At 42.8% G+C, this 23,868-nt stretch overlaps 1 protein-coding gene across 1 annotated transcript in view; it reads right to left on the bottom strand.

Moving 5' to 3' along the window:
* Positions 1–2,436: 2,436 nt before the first annotated feature.
* Positions 2,437–23,868, bottom strand: part of flvcr2b (FLVCR choline and putative heme transporter 2b) — a 254,612-nt gene continuing 233,180 nt past the window's right edge. Inside the window, exons 10-11 of the mRNA XM_072274816.1 lie at positions 22,115–22,204; positions 2,437–3,500 (exon numbers count right to left, since the gene is read on the bottom strand). Of these exons, the coding sequence (XP_072130917.1) occupies positions 3,435–3,500; positions 22,115–22,204 (156 nt within the window). The 3' untranslated portion in view covers positions 2,437–3,434. The remainder of the gene's footprint in view (positions 3,501–22,114; positions 22,205–23,868) is intronic.

Genomic DNA, 23,868 nt, shown 5'->3' with positions numbered 1-23,868 from the left:
TCATCAGCAAATTTACTAACCCATCCCTCCACTTCCTCATCCAGGTCATTTATAAAAATCACGAAAGTAGGAGTCCCAGAACAGATCCCTGAGGGACACCACTGGTCACTGGCCTCCATGCAGAATATGACCCGCCTACAACCACTCTTTGCCTTCTGTGGGCAAGCCAGTTCTGGATCCTCAAAGCAATTTCCCCTTAGATCCCATGCCTCCTTACTTTCTCAATAAGCCTTGCATGGGGTACCTTATCAAATGCCTTGCTAAAATACATATACACTACATCTACGGCTCTACTTTCAGCAATGTGTTTAGTCACATCCTCAAAAAATTCAATCAGGCTCGTAAGGCACGACCTGCCCTTGACAAAGCCATGATGATTATTCCTAATCATATTAGGCTTCTCCAAATGTTCATAAATCCTGCCCCTCAGGATCCTCTCCATCAACCTACCAACCACTGAAGTAAGACTCACTGGCCTATAATTTCCTGGGCTATCTCTACTCCCTTTCTTGAATAAGGGAAAAACATCCGCAACCCTCCAATCCTCTGTAATCTCTCCTGTCTTCATTGATGATGCAAAGATCATTGCCAGAGGCTCAGCAATCTCCTCCCTCGCCTGCCACAGTAGCCTGGGGTACTTCCCATCCCGTCCCGGTGACTTATCCAACTTGTTGCTTTCCAAAAGTTCCAGCACATCCTCTTCCTTAATGTCTACATGCTCAAGCTTTTCAGTCCGCTGTAAGTCACCCTTACAATTGCCAAGATCCTTTTCCATAGTGAATACTGAAGCAAAGTATTCATTAAGTACCTCTGCTATTTCCTCCAATTCCATACATATTTTTCCACTGTCACATTTGTTGGTCCTATTCTCTCACATCTTACCCTCTTGCTCTTCACATACTCGTAGAATGCCTTGGGGTTTTCCTTAATCCTGTCCACCAAGGCCTTCTCATGGCCCCTTCTGGCTCTCCTAATTTCATTTTTAAGCTCCTTCCTGCTAGCCTTATAATCTTCTAGATTCCTATCATTACCTAGTTTTTTTTGAACCTTTCATAAGCTCTTCTTTTCTTCTTGACTAGATTTACAACAGCCTTTGTACACCACGGTTCCTGTACCCTACCATCCTTTCCCCGTCTCATTGGAACGTACCTACTCAGAACCCCACGCAAATATCCCCTGAACATTTGCCACATTTCTTCCGTACGTTTCCCTGAGAACATCTGTTTCCAATTTATGCTTCCAAGTTCCTGCTTGATAGCCTCATACATCCCCTTATTCCAATTAAACATTTCCCTAACTTGTCTGTTCCTATCCATTTCCAATGTTATGGTAAAGGAGATAGAATTGTTATCACTATCTCCAAAATGTTCTCCCCCTGAGAGACCTGACACCTGACCAGGTTCATTTCTCAATACCAGATCAAGTACAGCCTCTCCTCTTGTAGGCTTATCTACATATTGTGTCAAGAAACCTTCTTGAACACACTTAACAAACTCCACCCCATCTAAACCCCTCACTCTAGGGAGATGCCAATCAATATTTGGGAAATTAAAACCTCCTACAACAGTCCTGTTATTATTACTCCTTTCCAGAATCTGTCTCCTTATCTGCTCCTCTGTCCCTGTTACTATTGGGTGGTCTATAAAAAAAACACCCAGTTGAGTTATTGACCCCTTCCTATTCCTAATTTCCACCCACAGAGACTGTGTAGACAATCCCTCCATGACTTCCTCCTTTTCTGTAGCCATGACACTATCTCTGATCAGCAGTGCCACGCCCCCACCTCTTTTGCCTCCCTCCCTGTCCTTTCTGAAACACCTAAAGCCTGGCACTTGAAGCAGCCATTCCTGTCCCTGCACCATCCATTTGAATACTAATTTAATGGTTTTGGGTGGAAGGATCTGCTTCTGTGTTGTACTGTTCCATGCTCTGTATTGTAAGTAACAATAAACCTGATTCTGATTTTGGCCCTGCTCCAATTCAAGAGTTTAACTTGTCAACCTATTCTATCTTTTCTTCCATAATGATTTTAAAATTAATAGAGTTGTGATCCAACTACCACTTCAGTTTAGGGAAGTTAAACTCTCATTTGATAAGCACCAGAAACGTGAATCGCCAAGACAGTTTAGACTGTCGGCCAAGTCCTAGTAAATGGTATCCACATAGAGTGATGCTGGAAGCCTGCACAGACATCTGCAGGTTGATCAAAGCGTCTTGATGAAGGATCTCAGCCCAAAACGTTGACTCTTTATTCTTACTGTAGATGCTGCCTGACCTTAGTTCCCCCAGCATTTTATGTGTATTGCTTCAGGTAGATTTACCCAGTTGTAGTTGTCACTGTGTGCTAAGTTGTTGACAGACATTGTGTTGGACGTGTGCTGGTGTGCCTTCATACGCCAGAGTAATCACTGGACCAAAGCCATAAGGTTTTAGCAGTTAATGTGATTTTATTCATAATTATTAACCCCGTTCGATTCTTTCAATTTGAAAAGCTATCATCTGATCTGCAATTCATGCTGCTATTTTCCAAATGTGGTTGAATAAAGACTCTCCTGGTGTTGCTGGGAATCAGAGAATAGCTCAGTCCACTTGGCAGAGCTCACCCGATCATCTGCTGGGCAGCTAAAGAGCAGTTGGCCCTTATGTTCAGATTAGTCCATTCATAATGCACAGGGAATCATTCTCTCCTCGCAGCCTCAACTAGCAGCTGTTGAACACTCACCCACGTGCACCACGGGGTGTTGGAACGCACCAAGGTGCAAGATGGCAGTCACCCAGGGCCCTTGCTGTCCTTTCCCCCTGCACTGGCTTGGGCTAAATACTCTCTTCCTCTCCTTATTTTCTGCCTGCTTTTGGCTGGGAAGGCTTTATTGGTTTGTAAAGTGCATTAATGAGATTGCTCTAAATCACTGGAATTGCTCCAAAATGGAACATAAATGGCTTACAGATCTGTTCCTCTGCTGTACACCAAGTCTCGGCCATAAGCAGCCTTGTACCGGTTTATCATTGCTGTGCAACTCAGTACCAAAATATCAGCAGAACGCTGGATTCTCTCCAGGTGCTTCCTGATCAGCTGCTGTATCCACCATCAAATTCCAAAGCACCCCGCTGCCGGTCCCTCAAAAGACGAGAGATTTTATTCACTTCCAGATTGAGGAAAAGAGCAGCCCATGCAGATCTATTATATTGGGTTTACCCTTGAGGGGGTGGGTAAAATTAATAGAAGTTGATTATGAGGAGGAGCAACACAGTTAGAAAATGCATCAACATTTCCCGTAAGAGAAGTGATCAAGGTACTTATTGAAAACATTAACTTTGTCAAATCAGTCCCGTAGTTATCGAGCAGTCCCTGCTGCCCCGGCTGGCAGGTCTCTCGGTGCTGGATGACCAGAATGGCTCCAACCGCACACTCATCTGCTTGGTAGGATGTCACTTCACAGAGATGCTTCATTCAAGATGATCGAATTGTGGATTCCTTCTGTGGCCTTGTTGGATAACTGCTGTGTGTGAGAGTAACAACACGTGTTAGGCAGTGTGGGTAGTCAACATTACTGGATAGACCCACTAACATCATCTAATCCAATGGTAGGAATGTGGGCTAGACTCCAGAGGGAATGTCACTCAAACCCACCCACTGCCAAATACTGACTCATGGCAAAGGCAATGGTAGAAAACTTTCCACATTAGGAAACTTCTGAAATAGAGTTAGCACCTTCCAGGGTCTGGACCTGAAACAGTAACTGTTTCACTGCCTAAGCGTGGTGTTTCATTTTGACGTTTCAGGTCAAATCCTTCAACTAAGGACAAGTGAGAAAACTAACATGTTTAGTTCAAGAGAGACGAGAGTAGAGAGAACAGAGAGGACTATCTATGCAGAGGTGAAGACCAGGGTTGACCTTCGGAATGAGAGAGCCTGGTGAGCTGATTTTGAGAGATACTAAAAACCTGAAATGACCAAGACTGCTGGAGATACCCAGCAGGTCAGGCAGCACCTGTAGAGACAGAGAAAATGTCAATGTTTCAACCAGTCTAATACACAGTGGACCTGTTGAATTCAGGGTAGCAAATCACCTGGATCGTCATAGAGAAGTACAGCACAAAACAGGCCCTTCGGCTCATCTAGTCCATGCCAAAACCATTTAAACTGCCTATTCCCAATGACCTGCACATGGACCATAGCCCTGCTATCCATGAACCTATCCAAACTTTTCATAAACATTGAAATCAAGCTTGCATGGACCACTTGTGCTGGCAGCTCTTTCCTCACTCTCACAGCCCTGAGTGCAGAAGTTTTCCCTCATGGGCCTTAAACTTTTCTCCTTAAGCCATGACCTCTGGTTGTAGTCCCACCCAACCTCAGTGGATAAAACTGGTTTGCATTTACCCTATCTTTCTATCTCTATCAAAACTCCTCTCAATCTTCTATGTTCTAAAGAATACAGACCTAACCTATTCAATTTTCCTCCTAACTCAGGTCTTCAGACCCAGTATCATCCTTGTACATTTTAACTGGACTTTTTCAACCTTGATTAAATCTTTCATGAGGTAGGTGACCAAAACTTAACATAATACTCCAAATTAGGCCACACCAATGTTTTATACAACTTTAACCTACCACTCTTCTGTACTCAATACATGTATTTTTGATCAATATGCCCAAAGGGTTTCTTAATGACCCTATCTACCTGTGACACCACTTTCAATGAATTACGTACCTGTATTCTCAGATCCATTTGTTCTACCACACTCCTTAGTTCCCTACCGTTCACTGTGTAAGATCTACCCTCACTGGTGCTGTCTAAGTGCAAAACTTTGTACTTGTCTGCATTAAATACCATCTGCTATTTGCCAGCCCATTTTTCCTGCTGATGCAGCCATGACAGCCTTCCTCACTATCCACTACACCCCAAATCTTGATGTCATCTGCAAAGTTGCTGATCCAGTTAACCACATCATCATCCAGATCACTGATAGAGATGACAAACATCAAAGGATCCAGCGCCAATCCCTGCGGCACACCACACGCCTCCTCTCAGAGACGACCCACTACTGCCACTCTCTAGCTTCTACCACAAAGCCAATATCTAATCCAATTTTACTACCTCATCCTGCAGGACCTTGTCTATTGCCTTATTAAAGTCTGTGTAGACAGCATCCACTTGCTGGTAACTTCCTCTAAAAACTCCTGAAGGATGGTTAGACATGATTTACCATGCATGAAGCAGAGAAGCCATCCTTAATCAGTCCATATATATCCAAATACTTACATATCTGGTCCCTTTGAAAACCTTCCAATAACTTTCCCACATCCGATGTCAGACTCATTGGCCTATAATTTCCTGGTTTATGTTTAGAGCCTTTTTAAATAGCAGAACTTTGGCTGTTCTCCAATCCTCTGGTACCTCTCCTGTCGCTAAAGATGATTTAAATATCTCTGCTAGGACCCTGGAAATTTCTACACTTGCCTCCCATAGAGTCCGAGGGAACACCTAGTCAGGCCATGGGGATTTATCCCAGCAAGCACCACCTCCTCTGTAATCTGTACAGGGTCCATGAAGTTAATGTGCATTGCCTCACTTCTATAGACTGTATATCTGTCTCCCAAGTAAATACAGATGCAAAGAACATATTTAAGATCTCCCCCATCTGTTTTGGCTGCACATATGGATTACCATTCTGGTCGTCCAGAGGGCCAATTTTGTCCGGAACAATACTTTTGCTCTTAACATACCTGTAGAATCCCTTGGGATTCTCCCTCACCTTGTCTGCTAGAGCAACTATATACTTTCTTTTAGCCTTCCTGATTTCTTTTAAGTATTCTCTTGCATTTCATGTACTCCATAAGCACCTCATTTTTCCTATTTGCCTATACCTGCTATGCACCTCCTTTTTTCTCTTAAACAGGGCCTCAATATCTCTTGAAAACCGAAGTTCCTTACACTTGTTATCTTTACTTTTATTCTGACAGGTATACACAAGCTTTGTACTCTCAAAATTTTATTTTTGAAGGCCTCCCACTCCTTTTTTTTAATTTTATTTTTATTTGGATAAGGAATTCACAAATATCATGTACTTTTTCCACACATATAACCTTTTCCATTTTTTTATATGTATAAAACTACAATTATTTATACATTCTTAAGTAGACATTGAGATGATATAAAAGGAAAATAAACATTTAAATAGATAATTATGTACTGTGGTAAATCTAACCTATTAGGCTAAGTAATGGAATTAGTTGTTAAGAAAAATGGTAATAATAGTTTCCATATAACCCTTCTGGACCATTTCCACTGGTCCAAAATGTTGTATATAAGCCTATGTATCAACCATTGTAGGTGTTTATATCCTAATTTGTTCATGCTTGCTCCTGCCCACAGACATAATTATCCAATCCCTATGTAGTTATTTACTTAATTTTTTCATTTTTTTATCCCTTTCCCAAATCTTTCCCTTTACTTGTGTTAATTCTCTATTTTCCAAAAGAAAACAAAAAAAACCAAACATTTAGACTAGGGGTGCTTACGTTAGCAATATTACTGTGTTGATGAGAAGAGCAGTATAAATCATTAGGAAAGTCATCTAAAGTCTGCTCGCATTGGGGTTATATATTCAATCCATTTATTCCAGATTTGATAAAATTTTTCTTTTTGAGTTCTCAGGGAGTAAGTCAACTTTTCCATTTTAAATATTTCCAAGATAATTTCGTACCAATCTTCTAATGTAGGTGGTATTGGATTTAGCCATTTTCTAGCGATTGATTTCTTACTTGCCGCTAAGAGGGCCTGCAGCAACTTTATATCTTCCAGCTGTTCAAGAAACAATACATGCCCCAAATAGAGCGTCTCAAAGTTCAGAGGTATCTGGGACCTAAGTACCTTAACTAATGTTCTATGAATACCTTCCCAAAATAGACTTAATTTAGGGCAATCCCAAATAATATGAGAATGATTTGGAGCCGCACCTTCTCCAACACATCACATTTGTATCTTTATATTTTTCCTGATATGGGGTCTTGAAGTATCTTATAATGTTTTTCCAACAATGTTCTCTCCAAGTCAAAGAATTAGTCGAGGACCATTGAAAGCTGCAGATTTTCTCCCAAGCCTCCTCTGAAAGTACCAACCCCACTTCTTTCTCCCACTTCTCTTTAATATACAGTGTATTTACATTTTTAGCATGGGAGAGTGCATTATATAATCGAGAAACTGATTTACTAGGTATTGAACTGCAAGCCGAATTCAGAATCTTGAAAAATTCTAATTCTACTGTTGATAGGTCTGTATATCTACAACTCTGGTTAACATAGTTTCGTACTTGAAGGTACCTAAAAAAGTCATTATGTTCTAGGCCATGTTTGTCCTGCAGGATTTGGAAACTTTGTAATACTCTTTTATCTATAAATGAGAGGTAGGTTGTAAGACCTTTCTTTATCCATAGCTCAAATCTTTTATCTCCTCTGTTGGGAAGGAATTCGGTATCATATGCACACCATCTAAAGAGTTTTAACATGTTATTAATTCCACATGAATTAACCACCTTCTGCCATACTTTTAATGTAAGATTTATCCAAGCGTTTTTAAATTTTTCCAACTGGGCCATCAATCCTTTGTCAGCTATTGAGGCCTGAAGAGGAAAACTGTCAACTAATCCAAATTCTATTTCCTTCCATGTAGCCTTATATTCCCTATTACACCAATATAACAGAGGGGTTATCTGTGAGGCATAAAAATAATTTCTCAGGCAAGGAAGAACCATACCTCCTCCTTCCTTCCCTAACTGTAAGGTGTTATATCGAATTCTAGGTTTCTTTCCTTGCCAAATAAAGCGGGAAATCCATTTGTCCCATTCCCTGAATTGATTATCATCCACCTCCACCGGTAAAGTACGGAAAAGATACAATAACCGAGGAAGAATATTCATTTTTATAGTATTTATCCTTGAATTTAAACTTAAAAAGGGGATAAGATTCCATCTATGCATATCTGCTTTTATCTCTGAGATTAATGGCCCATAATTTACCTGTGACAGTGTTGAAAGATCCTTTGGCAGGGTTATTCCTAAATATTTTAATGATTTTGCTTCCCACTTAAGATCATATGTATCCTGCAATTTTTTGGATGGTGTATAATTTAGGGACATAACCTGCATTTTCTTTACATTTATTTTATAACCTGATATTTTCCCAAAGTCATCCAACAGTGTAAACAATCCTATAAATGATTTTCCTGGTTCACTCAGATAGACCAAAACATCATCTGCGAATAACACCACTTTCTGTTCAATCCCTGCCACCTTGATACCTTTTACGATTTCGCTCTGTCTTATTAGTTGGGCAAGCAGTTCAATATATAGCGCAAAAAGGAGAGGAGAAATTGGGCATCCCTGTCTAGTGCCTCTCTCTAAGATGAAGGAGTCAGAGAGGTCCCCATTTATCTTAATTCGGGCTGTAGGGCTGTCATATAGAGTCTGAATTACTTTAATAAACTTTTCTTGAAAGCCGAATCTTCCTAACACTCTGTATAGGAATGCCCAACTAACCGAATCAAAAGCTTTCTCAGCGTCCAATCCTACTACCATTGTCTCTGTCTCGTTCTTATTAACCTGTTCTAATATGTGCAGAGTTCTCCTTATGTTATCCTGTGTTTGTCTTTGTTGAATAAATCCAGTCTGGTCTAAATGGATTAGGCCAGGTAAAAGCTTTTCCAATCTGCGCGCTAATATAGATGTAAATAGTTTGTAATCTAAGTTAAGAACACTAATTAGCCGATAATTGCCACATTCTAGTTTATCTTTACCCTCTTTAGGAATAACTGAAATAATCGCTTCTCTCCAGGAAGGTGGAGTTTCTCCTCTCTGCAAGATCCAATTAAAGGTGTTAAGTAGTAATGGGGCTAACTGTGTCTTCAGGGACTTGTACCACTCTGAGGTAAACCCATCAGAACCCGGGGACTTTCCAGCCTTTAACCTAGAGATGGCCACGTTCAGTTCTTTGACAGTTACTGGTTCTAATAAACTTTCATTTTGTAAATCTGTAAGTTTAGGTAGATCTAAAAAATTCAATACACTGTCTATATAGGGCTCATTGGGGGCCCAGGGTTGGGAGTACAGCTCTCGATAATATGTTTCAAAACTCTCTTGAATTTTCCCTATTGTACTCTCCACAAGCTTTGTCTTTGGATTCTTTATTTTATGAATTGTATTGTCTGCTTGTTGTTTTCGTAATTTATATGCTAATAATCTAGCTGATTTACCTCCTACTTCATAATTCTTTTGTCTCAGGTAAAGAAAATTTCTTTGAGTTTCCAACGTATAAATATCGTCAGTTTCACTTTGCAATTTCCTAATTTCCTGTTTTCGATTTGAATTACTTTAGTTGCTATCTACAACTTGAAGTTGTTTTAATTTTCCTTGAAGGTCTGCTAATTTTTGTGCATTGATTTTTTTCATGTGAGTGGTAATGGAAATAATTTTCCCTCTCAGTACAGCTTTCAATGTATCCCATAAGATCACTGGTGATGTTTCTCCCGTGTCATTAAGGTCTAGATATTCTTTGATTTCTCCCCTTAATCTCTCCATTACTTTCGGGTTATTGAGTATATGTGAGTTTAGCCTCCATAGTGTTTTCCTCATTTTCCTTTCCAGGATTAGAGACATAGAGACTGGGCTATGATCCGACAGATCAATTGTTGCAATATTACAGTTTTTTTATCCTGAGTCTATCTGTATCAAAGATAAAGAAATAGTCTATCCTTGAATAGGCTGAATGAGGGAAAGAGTAATATGTATAATCTTTACTAGTAGGGTGTAATTCCCTCCAGACATCTATAATTCCCAACTCCTCCATCAATGAATTCACTTTCCGAGTCAGAGGTTTATTCTGAGTAACTATTCTTGAAGAATCTAATATAGGATTTAATCTAATATTAAAATCCCCTCCACAAATTACTACCCCTTGAGAACTGACCATTAGGTCAAAAATGTGTCTATAAAATGACCATTCACAACCTGGAGGAGCATAAACATTCAGCAATGTTATTTCTGTACCTTCTATTCTTCCTGTGATTTTTACGAACCGTCCTTCTTTGTCTCTAGTCTCTGAAATATGTTCATAATTAAGAGTACTTGATATTAAAGTAGCTACCCCTCTTTTGCGACTCAATTTATATGATGAATAAAATACATGCTTAAAGCCCATTCTTTTTAATTTTCCATGTTCAGATTGGCTCATATGTGTTTCCTGGAGGAAAGCTATTTGTGCCCTCTCTTTTTTCAATTTAGACATAATCTTATTTCTTTTAATTGGATTCAAAACCCCATTAACATTATAGGAAATTATTTTTACCAATTCAGTTTGCATTTTTCTCTAGTAGAAAAAAAACCTCTCCTTTTCTAACCAAACAGTAAGCAATCCCTTCTCAACAGTAAACCAAGACATATAACCACACGCTAGACATTTTCGAACTTGCAACATTTGAAAATTTTTCCCGACTTCCCACAGTGAGGCCTGAGCACCGACCCACCTCAGTTCAGAGGGATGACCTCTATCTTCACCCTGTGTTAGAGGGCCCTCAGCAGTTTGAATAATCATAGAGAATTTTCTCCTATTTATGTCTCGACCATATTGCTATCATTCAAGTTATTCCGTCTAGTTTATTTTCAGTTACCAGTTTTCATTTTACCTTTAAGTCCGATTTACTCTTTTCAGTCATTTCTCTTAATTAATCTGTGTTCTCTGTACATTCGCGTCTGAATATTTGCAGCTTTTCCTTGTAGTTTGACACTCTGGGTCGTGTGGAGCGTCTTCGCCGCACTGCCTGCCACGACTTTTGCCGAATCCTCTCCAGTAGCGACTCCGGTTGGGTGATAACTTTAATAGGTAGTCCCCGGTCCGCCAGGTCCAATGTTGCCTCCTCCACCGTAGCGTAAGTTTTTGTCCCTTCGTCATAAAAGACTCTCAGCCGAGCTGGATACAGGGTCTGGCATCTGATGTTGTTTTCCTTCAGGACTCTCCGTGTTTCCGTATATTCCTTCCGTCTGGCAAGAATCCCCGGTGCGTAGTCGTGGTCTAAACTGATTTTACAGTTGTTCCACATGAAACCTTTCTTTTGCCATGCCCGTTTAAGCACCTCTTCCTTCGTTCTGTAACTGAGAAATCTGACCAGAATCGATCTGGGCTGGGCGCCTGCCGGGGACTGTGGTGCCAACGCGCGGTGAGCCCTTTCTACCTGTAGGTCTTTTGCGGCCGGTATATCAAGGTTCTCTCTAAGTGGCTTCTCCACGAAGGGAATCATCAATCCGGGTTTACCTTCAGTTCCTTCGGGAACTCCGTAAATCCTCACATTTTCCCTTCTTGATCTATTAGTTTCCACTGGAGCTGGTCTTGCAGCTTCAGTATTTCTGCTATCACCTCCTCTGCGTTTTGTAGCTTCTCTTCAATTCCAACAATCCTCGCTTCGGCTTCATCTATCCGCGAGTTAGTTTTTACTATTTCTCCTTTAATATCTTCCAGCTGTTTGCTGTTATCTTGTCGGAACTCGCGAATCTCTCCGAGAATCAAGGACAGAGTCACCGATTCCCCCTCATTATCTCCGTCCTGGCTTGCCGTGGGGGAGCTAGGCCCGTCGCCTTGCTGCGTCTCTTTATGTTTATCAGCCTTCGGAGCGGACTTTTTAATCTTGTTCTTAGACATCATCCTTGCCCCTTTTATTAATATAGTTATGCAATATTAAGTATTTGTCTAAATTCGATTATGGGGCAGTTTACCTTCTTTTTTGTCGAGAGACCTTTTCCTTACGCCGCCATTCCCTTGATGACCCGGAAGTCTATATCGGCCTCCCACTTTCCAAGTACACCTTTGTCAGAAAACAGCCTGTCCCAATCCACACTTGCCAGGTCATTTCTGATACCATCAAAATTGGACTTTCTCTGATTTAGAATCTCAACCTGTGGACCAGACCTATCTCTTTGCATATTTACTTTAAAACTAATGGCATTTTAGTCATTTGATGCAAAGTGTTTCCTACTCAAACTTTTGTCTCCTGCCCTGTCTCACATCCCAATAGCAGATCCAGTATTGCACACACTCTCGTTGTGACTCCTATGTACTGATGAAGGAATCTTTCCTGACCACATTTTACCAACTCTGATTGAATTTTTTGAGGATGTGACTACACACATTGATGAAGGTAGAGCAGTAGATGTAGTGAATATGGATTTTAGTAAGGCATTTGCTAAGGTACCCCATGCAAGGTTTATTGAGAAAGTAAGGAGACATGGGATCCATGGGGACATTGCTTTGTGGATCCAGAACTGGCTTGCCCACAGAAGGCAAAGAGTGGTTGTAAACGGGTCATATTCTGCATGGAGGCCGGTGATCAGTGGTGTGCCTCAGGGATCTGTTTTGGACCCCTGCTCTTTGTGATTTTTATAAATGACCTGGATGAGGAAGTGGAGCGATGGGTTAGTAAATTTGCTGATGACACAAAGGTTGGGGGTGTTGTAGATAGTGTGGAGGGCTGTCAGAGCTTACAACGGGTCATTGGTAGGATGCAAAACTGGGCTGAGAAGTGGCCAATGGAGTGTGAGGTGGTTCATTTTGGTAGCTCAAATATGATGGCAGAATATAGCATTAATGGTAAGACTCTTGGCAGTGTGGAGGATCAGAAGGATCCTGGGGTTCAAGTCCATTGGACACTCAAAGCTGCTGCACAGGTTGACTCTGTGGTTCAGAAGGCATATGGTGTATTGGCTTTTATCAGTCGTGGGATTGAGTTTAAGAGCCAAGAGGTAATGTTGCAGCTATATAGGACCCTGGTCAGACCCCACTTGGAGTACTGTGCTCAATTCTGGTCGCCTCACTATAGGAAGGATATGGAAAGCATAGAAAGGGTGCAGAGGAGATTCACAAGGATGTTGCCTGGATTGGGGAGCATGCCTTATGAGAATAGGTTGAGTGAACTCAGCCTTTTCTCCTTGGAGCGATGGAGGATGAGAGGTGACTTGATAGAGGTGTACAAGGTGATGAAAGGTATTGATCGTGTGGATAGTCAGAGGCTTTTTCCCAGAGCTGAAATGGCTAACATGAGATGGCACAGTTTTAAGGTGTTTGGAAGTAGGTACAGAGGAGATGTCAGGGATAAGTTTTTTATGCAGAGAGTGATGAGTGCGTGGAATGGGCTGCCGGTGACGGTGGTGGAGGCAGATACAACAGGGTCTTTTAAGAGACTCCTGGATAGGTACACGGAGCTCAGAAAAATAGAGGGCAATGGGTAAGCCTAGGCAATTTCTAAAGTAAGTACAGCATTGTGGGCTGAAGGGCCTGTAAGGTGCTGTAGGTTTTCTATGTTTACTTAACTCTGCACTTGCCAGCCAGCAACTACCTATCAGTTACTGATCCCATCAATCAACCGCCATTTGGTAGCCTTCAATGCCTTGCACTTCAAGTCTGGATACTGGATGGTCTGGATACCATGCAGATCTTGTGAGAATATCCGTCTCCATCTCTGTGTGTTTCATATTTCAACCACCAACTGGCTGAAAATCATCTCTCCAGATCCTCCGTCAATCTCTTCCTCCTTGCCTTAAAATTATGGCCTCTTGCCTTAGACACTTCTGCAATGTTGAAAACATTCCTGCTATGTATGAAGTCTAAGCCGTTTATAATCCTGTACACTCCTTCCAGTCATAAAATACCACATCGATACAGGTCCTTCAGCTCACCCACTCCATGACACCCACAGTGCCCACTCAGCCTGTCCCAATTTGGCAATAACCCCACCCCTCCAAAAAACTATCCAAGTGCTCCTGAATTTATATTATTGTACATGCCTCCGTCATTACCTCTGCCTGCTTGTTCCATACACTCAGCACCCTCTGTGTGGAAAAAGTTGCCCCTTGGTCCCTTTGAAATATTTCCCCTCTCAGCCTAAATCTATGCCCCCTAGGTTTGGACTCCTCCTACCCTGGGAAAAAACTCCACTTTATCTCTGCCTCTCATTCCGGCCCTCTGGCTCAGAAGGGTAGAGAAAGGAAGATGAAGGCAGTAGTGATAGGGGACTCTATAGTTAGGGGGTCAGACAGGTGATTCTATGGATGCCAGAAAGAAGCACGGATGGTAGTTTGCCTCCCAGGTGCCAGGGTCCGGGATGTTTCAGATAGTGTCCACGATATCCTGCAGTGGGAGGGAGAACAGCCAGAGGTCATGGTACATATTGGTACCAATGACATAGGTAGCAAAAGGGAAGAGGTCCTGTAAACAGACTACAGGGAGTTCGGAAGGAAGTTGAGAAGCAGGACCGCAAAGGTAGTGATCTCAGGATTACTGCCTGTGCCATGCGACAGTGAGTATAGGAATAGAATGAGGTGGAGGATAAATGCGTGGCTGATGGATTGGCGCAGGGGGCAGGGATTCCGATTTCTGGATCATTGGGACCTCTTTTGGGGCAGGTGTGACCTGTACGAAAAGGACGGGTTGCACTTGAATCCCAGGGGGACCAATATCCTGGTGGGGAGGTTTGCTAAGGCTACTGGGGAGAGTTTAAACTAGAATTGTTGAGGGGTGGGAACTGAACTGAAGTGACTGGGGAAGAGGCGGTTGGCTCACAAATAGAGAAAACATGGAGACAGTGTGTGAGGGAGGATAGGCAGGTGATAGAGAAGGGATGTGCCCAGACCAACGGTTTGAGATGTGTCTATTTTAACGCAAGAAATGTTGTGAACAAAGCACATGAGCTTAGAGCATGGATCAGTACTTGGAGCTATGATGTGGTGGCCATTACAGAGACTTGGATGGCTCAGGGCCAGGAATGGTTACTTCAAGTGCTAGGTTTTAGATGTTTCAAAAAGGACAGGGAGGGAGGCAAAAGAGGTGGGGGCGTGGCACTGTTGATCAGAGATAATGTCACGGCTGCAGAAAAGGAGGACGCCATGGAGGGATTGTCTACGGAGTCTCTGTGCGTAGAGGTTAGGAACAGGAAGGGGTCAATAACTTTACTGTTTTTTATAGGCCGCCCAATAGTAACAGGGATATTGAGGAGCAGATAGGGAAACAGATCCTGGGAAGATGTAATAATAACAGAGTTGTCGTGATGGGAGATTTTAATTTCCCAAATATCGACTGGCATCTCCCAAGAGCAAGGGATTTAGATGGGGTGGAGTTTGTTAGATATGTTCAGGAAGGTTTCTTGACACAATATGTAGATAAGCCTACAAGAGGAGAGGCTGTACTTGATTTGGTATTGGAAAATGAACCTGGTCGGGTGTCAGATCTCTCATAGTGATCTAACTCCTTTACAATAGCATTGGAGAGAGATAGGAACAGACAAGTTAGAAAAGCATTTACTTGGAGTAAGGAGAATTATGAGGCTATCGGGCAGAAAATTGGAAGCTTAAATTGGGAACAGATTTTCTCAGGGAAAAGTACAGAAGAAATGTGGCAAAGTTCAGGGGATATCTGTGTGGAGTTCTGCATAGATATGTTCCAATGAGACAGGGAAGTTATGGTAGGGTACAGGAACCATGGAGTACAAAGGCTGTAATAACTCTAATCAAGAAGAAAAGAAAAACTTACAAGAGGTTCAGAGAGCTTAGGCAATGTTAGAGATCTAGAAGATTATAAGGCTAACAGGAAGGAGCTTAAGAAGGAAATTTGGAGAGCCAGGAGGGACCATGAGAAGGCCTTGGTAGGCAGGATTAAGGAAAACCCCAAGGCATTCTACAAGTATGTGAAGAGTAAGAGGATAAGACATGAAAGAATTGGACCTACCAAGAGTGAAGTGGGAAAGTGTGTATGGAACTGGAGGAAATAGCAGAGGTACTTAATGAAGACTTTACTTCAGTATTCACTATGGAAAAGGATCTTGGTGATTGTAGTGATGACTTGCAGCAGACTGAAAAGCTTGAGCATGTAGATATTAAGAAAGAGGATGTGCTGGAGCTTTTGGAAAGCATCAAGTTGGATAAGTTGGCGGGGCAGGATGAGATGTACCCCAGGCTACTGTGGGAGGCAAGGGAGGAGATTGCTGAGCCTCTGGCGATGATCTTTGAATCATCAATGGGGATGGAAGAGGTTCTGGAGGATTGGAAGGTTGTGGATGTTGTTCCTTTATTCACGAAAGGGAGTAGAGATAGCCCAAGAAATTATAGACCAGTGAGTCTTACTTCAGTGGTTGGTAAACTGATGGAGAAGATCCTGAGAGGCAGGATTTATGAACATTTGGAGAGGTATAATATGATAACGAATAGTCAGCATGGCTTTGTCAAGGGCAGGTCATGCCTTACGAGCCTGATTGAATTTTTTGAGGATGTGACTAAACTCATTGATGAAGGAAGAGCAGTAGATGTAATGTATATGGATTTCAGCAAGGTATTTGATAAGGTACCCCATGCAAGGCTTATTGAGAAAGTAAGGAGACATGGGATCCAAGGGGACATTGCTTTGTGCATCCAGAACTGGCTTGTCCACAGAAGGCAAAGAGTGGTTGTAGACGGGTCATATTCTGCATGGAGGTTGGTAACCAGTGGTGTGCCTCAGGGATCTGTTCTGGGACCCTTACTCTTTGTGATTTTTATAAATGACCTGGATGAGGAAGTGGAGGGATGGGTTAGTAAGTTTGCTGATGACACAAAGGTTGGAGGTGTTGTGCATTGTGTCAGAGGTTACAGCAGGACATCGACAGGATGTAAAACTGGGCTGAGAAGTGGCAGATGGAGTTCAACCCAGATAAGTGTGAAGTAGTTCATTTTGGTAGGTCAAATATAATGGCAGAATATAGCATTAATGGTAAGACTCTTGGCAGTGTGGAGGATCAGAGGGATCTTGGGGTCCGAGTCCATTGGACACTCAAAGCTGCTGCACAGGTTGACTCTGTGGTTAAGAAGGCATACGGTGTATTGGCCTTCGTCAATCATGGAGTTGAATTTAGGAGCCGAGAGGTAATGTTGCAGCTATATAGGACCCTGGTCAGACCCCACTTGGAGTACTGTGCTCAGTTCTGGTCGCCTCACTACAGGAAGGATGTGGAAACCATAGAAAGGGTGCAGAGGAGATTTACAAGGATGTTGCCTGGATTGGGGAGCATACTTTATGAGAATAGGTTGAGTGAACTTGGCCTTTTCTGCTTGGAGTGACGGAGGATGAGAGGTGATCTGATAGAGGTGTGTAAGATGATGAGAGGCATTGATCGTGTGGACAGTCAGAGGCTTTTTCTTAGGGCTGGAATGCCTAGCACAAGAGGGCATAGTTTTAAGGTGCTTGGAAGTACATACAGAGGAGATGATAGGGGTAAGTTTTTTTACAAAGAGAGTGGTGAGTGCGTGGAATGGGCTGCTGGCAACGGTGGTGGAGGCGGATACGATAGGGTCTTTTTCGAGACTTTAAGATAGATACATGGAGCTTAGAAAAATAGAGGGCTATGTGTAAGCCTGGTAATTTCTAAGGTAGGGACATGTTCGGCACAACTCTGTGGGCCAAAGGGTCTGTATTGTGCTGTAGGTTTTCTATATTTCTATAATTTTAAACATTTCTATAAGGTCACCTCTCATTCTCCTACGTTTCAAGAAATAAAGACCCAGCCTAGCCAACGTCTCTTTATAACTGAGGCCCTCTGGTTCTAGCAACGTTCTCATTAAATCTTTTCTGCACTCTTTCCAGTTTCACCACGTCTTTCCTATAACATTGTGATCAAAACTACACAGTCCTCCTATGAATCATAGAACTACAATATCATGTCCGAACTCCCGTTTCAATGCCTGACTGGTGAATGTCAGTCTGCTAGATGCCTTTTCTACCTGTGATGACACTTGTAATCCTGTCCCTGTCCCAATATGCAACTTGTGATCCTATCTCTCTATTCCGTTACACTCCCTAGGGCTCTATCATTTATAGTGTAAGTCCTGCACTGATTTGACTTTCCAAAATGTATAACCTCATACTTATGTACCACCCCTGGGTCCACATGTCTGACTGATCCAGATCCCGCTGTAATCTACAATAACCTTCTTCACTATCAACAAAACCTCCTAATTTTTGTGTCACCCGCAAACTTGCTGACCTAGTCTTGTGCATTGACATCCAAATCATAAGTATAAATAACAAATGACAAGGACTGCAACACCAACCCCCCACAGCGCACCTGTAGTCATTGACCTCCATTCTGAGAAATAACCTTCAGCCACTGCCCGCCCGCTTCCTAAATCGCAGCCAATTGTGAATCCACATCACCATCTCTCCCTGGAATCCACATGACCTAGCTTTCCTGACCAGTTGATCACATGGGATCCTGTCAAGAGCTTGATAAAATCCAAAGACACACACAAGGCCATGTTAACTCCTTCAGATCAGACTGACTACCGCTCAGAATTTCCTCCAGTAATTTCCCCACCACTGATAACAAGCTGACCAGCCTATAGTTCCCTGGCTTGTCCTTGCTACCCTTCTTAAACAATGGAATGGAATTAGCTACCTTCCACTCTTTGGGAACTTCACTAGTGGCTAATGATGAAGCAAATAATTCCATTAGGGCCCCTGCAATTTATTCTCTAGACTCCTACAAAGTCCAAAGATACACTCAGTCAAGCCCTGGGTATTTATCCAGCAGAAGGCAGTGTAAAGGCTGCACTCCTTGCTGGTAACATGAATCACTTGCACTTGTTTTCTTTATCTCTTGAGCAACCTGTGATTTTCTCCTCAGTAAACACTGAGGAAAAATATTCATTAAAAATCCCACACATGTCCTACAGTTCAAGAAACAGATGCTCCTGCTGATCTCCAAGGGGACCAACTTTCCATCTAGCCACCCCTTTATTCTTAATGTGGCTAAAGACTGGGATTTTCCTTAACCTTACCTGCTGGATGGGAGTCAATAGATACTTGATTGGTCAGGGCATGAAAGGATACGGGGGGGGGGGCGTGGTGGGGGGAGGCTGGAGATTGGGGCTGAGTAGAAAAATAGATCAGTCGTGATGAAATGGCAGAACAGACTTGATGAACCAAATGGCCTAATTCTGCTCCTATATCTTATGGTCTCGTGGTCCAGATCCACCCCACATCCTCTCTTTGTCCTTCTGATTAATTAAGAGTATTATTAATCTTTCTATAGTCATCAAGGGACTAGAGTCTTAATTACCACAGTACATCTTGTCCTTGCTGACCTGATCTTCCACCTAGTCCCATCTACCTGCACACGGACAATATCCCTTCAAAACCCTCCCAGCCATGTGCCTGTCCAAACTTCTCTTAAATGTTACATCTGGTCCTGGATCTACCAATTCTATTGGCTGCTCAGTCTACACTCGCACCATCCTCTGAGTGAAAAAAAATCCGCCCCCCCCCCCCCCGATTCATCTTAAACATTTCACCTTTCACCATAGTACTATGGCATCTAACTCTAGTCTGAGGAGAAAACGACCACATGCATTCACTCTATCAGTTTTCTATACTGTACTTCTATAAAATTTCCCTTCATTCTCCTGTGCTCCAGGGAAGTCTTAACCCACTTAACCTTTCCTTATAACTCAGGTCTTCAAGTCTTGACAACATCCTTGTAAACCCGAACAATCTCTTGACTACCCACAGGTAATTAAAGAAGAAAACTTTAGACAAAAATTTACAAGGTAAAACCTTCTTTGGTTTTTTAAGTTTTACTTTTAAATGACATACTACTGGGTTATGGTCACTATTACAGTCTGCGCCTGGATATGCTTTGCATTGAATCACCGAGTTTCTAAATCTTTGGTTTATAGTAATAAAGTCAAGTTGATTTCTGGTGTTATCACCTGGACTTTTCCAGGTCCACAGGCGTCTTGGATGGTTTTTAAAGTAGGTATTCATAATGACCTGATTATTCATCTTGCAGCATTCTACCCATTTCTCACTTCCTTCATTTCTTTCCCCTAGTCCAAATTTTCCTATGGTATTTCCATCAGCACCTTGTCCTACTTTAGCATTTAGATCTCCCATGACAATAACAATATCTTGAGATTTGCATTCATTCTTTACTTGTTCAAGCTCTTCATAGAATTTATCTATATCCTCATTTGTTCCATCTGTTGTTGGTGCAGAGACCTGTATAATTGCTAAATCAAATGGTTGTCCTCTGAACCTAACAAGGAGCATGCTTTCTGATATTGCCCAATGTCCTATAACAATTTTTGCCATGTTTTCATCCATAAGAATTCCTAATCCATTAGTATGGGATGTTTCACAAAAATAAATTAGTGTTTTATTTCTATTCTGACATGTTCCAGCACCTCTCCAATGAACTTCGCTAATTCCCATGATGTTAATCTTTAGTCTTTCCATTTCATTTATCACATTGTCCAATCTTCCTGCTTGATATAGGGTTCTTACATTCCAAGTGGCAATAATTTTTTTTTGTGTTACTTGAATTTTATGAGCAATAGCTTGATGATGGTCGGGGATCCCCTGCTGCCCAGAATCAACCCTACCGAGCGAAGCATCTTCAGAATTGTCTTGAAGATCCTCTTGACGCTGTTGTTGTGTGATACATTTTGTGAGTTTGACTATGGTTTTCCTAGCAAATAGATTCTAGGGAATCTAGTATCTAGCAACGGTGGTTTGCTGTTGCCTACCATTGGGCGAACTAAAGAAATCATCATTTCTCTTCCCAAATGTTCATCCGCCTATACTATAGCTGTTGACATTTGAGGTCCTAGCTCATCCGCCTTCTCCGTCATAAGTTCAGTTACTGAACCTGCCAGATCTGCCATTGGCCTTTGCTCGTATCCCGAGCAGGAATCCCTGCAGGTGCTACCGTTCCGGGTCAGAGCGGCCCTGGGAGCAATGAATGACTAAGGGGTAACTCCACTTTCCCCAAAGCTCTGAAAGTCCCCAATCACAGCCTCATCACCGTTTGCAGTTTAGAGTCATACCCAGGACTTCCACCTAACACCTCCCAGCTTCTCACTTCATCCCACCCACCTTTCGTTTCACCTGGCCTCACCTACCACCCGCAAGCTCATACTCCTTCCCCCCCAACCTCTTATTCTGGCATCTTCCCCTTTCCTTTCCAATCCTGATGAAGGATCTCAGCCTGAAACTTCAGCTGTTTATTCCCCTATGATTTCCTCCAGCATTTTGTGAGTTAGTCTGATCTAACTAGCTTCTCCCAATCCACTTTTGTCAGCTCCTATTTTATCACACTGAAATAGGCCTTCTCTCAATTCAGGATCTTAATATCTGCTCTATTCTTGCCTTTCTCCAAAATAAGACTAAAATCTGTAGTCTTTCACTGGTCTAACCGCTTGTCTGCCACATTCCCTAAGATTAGGTCAGGCGCCAGCCTCTCTCTGGTAGGTCTACCTGCACATTGTCTCAAAAAGCTCTCCAAAATGCACTTTAAGAATTCCACTGCATCTAATATTTTAACACTCAGAAAAGTAGGGATCTTCACACTTAACTGACATTACACCGCACCCCCTTGCCCGGTCTGTCTAAATCACCCTGAAAACTCTGCATTTTCCACACAATTCACAGCCTCATTCTTGAGAATCAAAACAAACTTTCAAACTACACCTGTGCCTTGATTCTGGTGGAGTTGCACCAGTCATCGCCCACCAAACTGTTTCTCCCTGATTTTTGCTTTCTGCCAAAAGAGCACTTTCAATTCATGCCAAAAGAAGTATCCAGCTGCTTTCCTTCCACAGCTGTAGTTTTAACGTCGAACATTCCATTAGATGCTGACTGGAGTTTTCACTTTTATCTAGAACTGGCAGCTTCTACGGTGTTTGCATAAATATGCTTGTGGGGGTTTGCACATTAGATAATCTTGGACAGTTTCCGTAGCTGAACTTTGGGAATATACTGAGGGCACGATTCATGAAATGTGCTGTCTTTCACTTCATTAACCACCTGCTGATTCCAGATCAAAAGGTGTGTTTGTGCATGAGCACGAGGTAGATACACACAGCATGGAGGCCCAGAACAACCACTAAATAGTACATCACCTCAATACCACAGCTTCTTCCACTGGGTAAGGTGACACCAGTGGCTGCTGACACATCGTGGTGTCACTCCCATGTGGGTCATTGTAGCCTGCTGCAGCCGACTCAGACTAAAAGTCATCCGTGAGCAGAAAGTGACTCAAAATCGTACCTCCGATGGCAACATGCGAAGAGGGAGGATGAATGAGGAAATCGTAGCAGTTGTGGTGCCGTAACCGAGAAGGTGGTTTGCTGCTATGCTCTGTAATACACACACTGCACATGATTAAACGATCAGACAACAATCATTTGTGAGAAGCTGCATGCCAACACAAACCGTACACCAGGGAGACGAGATTCACCGAAAGACCATCACCACCAAACACCTTGTCACACCAAAAGACCATCACCACCAAACACCTTGTCACAATGCCACCAACTACCATTAACAACATGCTCTTGGCTCCTCATCTGAACACTCACATTTCACCAGATCCACATGCAATGCAATTGAGTTTGCTCTGGCAAAGGTGTTGGATAAATTACTCTGATTTGAAGGCCAGAGAGGTAAGCAACACAATGTTAGTAGCAGTGCCCAGGAGGTTTAAACACACACACTTCAGTGGGGCAGCTGACTGAACCACTTGCTTCAGCTTCAATTAATGTCCTGTTGAGACCAAACACCAAACACAGGCAAAGTTTGAAGTGAAACGATCAGCTTGATCTAAAACCCAGCTCCAGCAGTTTCCCCACAAGTGAACAAGCTGCATGTGGTCTGAAGGCTTCTTGGCGACTGTGATCCAGAGCAGCAACTACTGGGCTGGACACCTGTCACCAGTCGGACTGAGAAGAACCACGATGTGGAAGGCTGGGCATAGTTTAGCTCTACCATCTGCATGTTTGATGTGAGTTACCAGAGTCGGGCCTGAAAATGGAGAACGTGGCTGGGGAGGGGTTAGACTGCGGGTGAGGGTGGAGTAGCTGCTGCCGCCAGGGACAAGTGAGGGGCCAGCAGAGGGATGCAGGTACTGGGCTGAGGGGGGACACTGACGAAATGCTGCCACGTAAACCTGACGGGTCTAGAGAGCTGTTAGTCACAGAGCCTGTGAAGATGCAGCGGGTACAGGAACACTGGTGTAGCCATCAGACCATGAGTTAGCCCACAACCTTCCTACGGAGCAACCACAGTGCAAAAGAAAAGGTGAACGCCCGTGGTAAATAACATCTTCCAGAAGGGAATGGAAACAGACTTGCTAGCAGCCTCAAGCTGGAACAGTCTCACTACCTCCTGCAGCTTCCATGTGTTGGCCTTTACAAGGAGAGCACTGATCACTGATTCTGCTTTCTGTGCCAGCTCACCTCGGGGACGAGCTTTGCGGACTTTTCTTCCAGCAGGCCTGGAAAACTCCAGCCATGGAAAGCAGCAGGAGATTCATTGCCATTCCATTCTGACCACCTCCCCTTAGACTCCCTTATCCAAAGCAAAGGAGCTGTCCTTGCCCGTGTAGGGTGGTGTGTGATGATGACATTGATAAGATTTACAACTCTCCGAGTGAAGAAATTTCTACTCTGTCAGTCTCAGCCACCCAGGCCCCCTACTTCTGCACCGCTGGCTGAGGGCAAATACACAAATGGGAATCGTAATATCCAAGAAAGCAGGGAATTACCATATTCCATACATAGTCCAAAGGGTGAAATTCTGCCAAAGGTGAGACACAGAGTTTCATACAGTAATACAGCACAGAAACATGCCCTTTGGCCCAATCTGTCCCCACTGAACTAGCTGCCTATATAAACTAATTTAGAGCGTGTGTAATTAAATCCTGCTCCAAATGGTTAAACCGTATCTGCCATTACTCAGCAAGCACTACAGGTGTGCTGCAGTATTGGAGGAGTTGTCTGTTTTCTGCCAAGTTAAATCGAGGC

The sequence above is a fragment of the Mobula birostris genome, chromosome 1 (genome assembly GCF_030028105.1).
Source record: "Mobula birostris isolate sMobBir1 chromosome 1, sMobBir1.hap1, whole genome shotgun sequence".
In the NCBI taxonomy this organism is placed as follows: Eukaryota; Metazoa; Chordata; class Chondrichthyes; order Myliobatiformes; family Myliobatidae; genus Mobula; species Mobula birostris.
The sequence above is the reverse complement of the archived record's forward strand: the minus strand, read 5'-3'. Positions and strand labels throughout refer to the sequence as shown.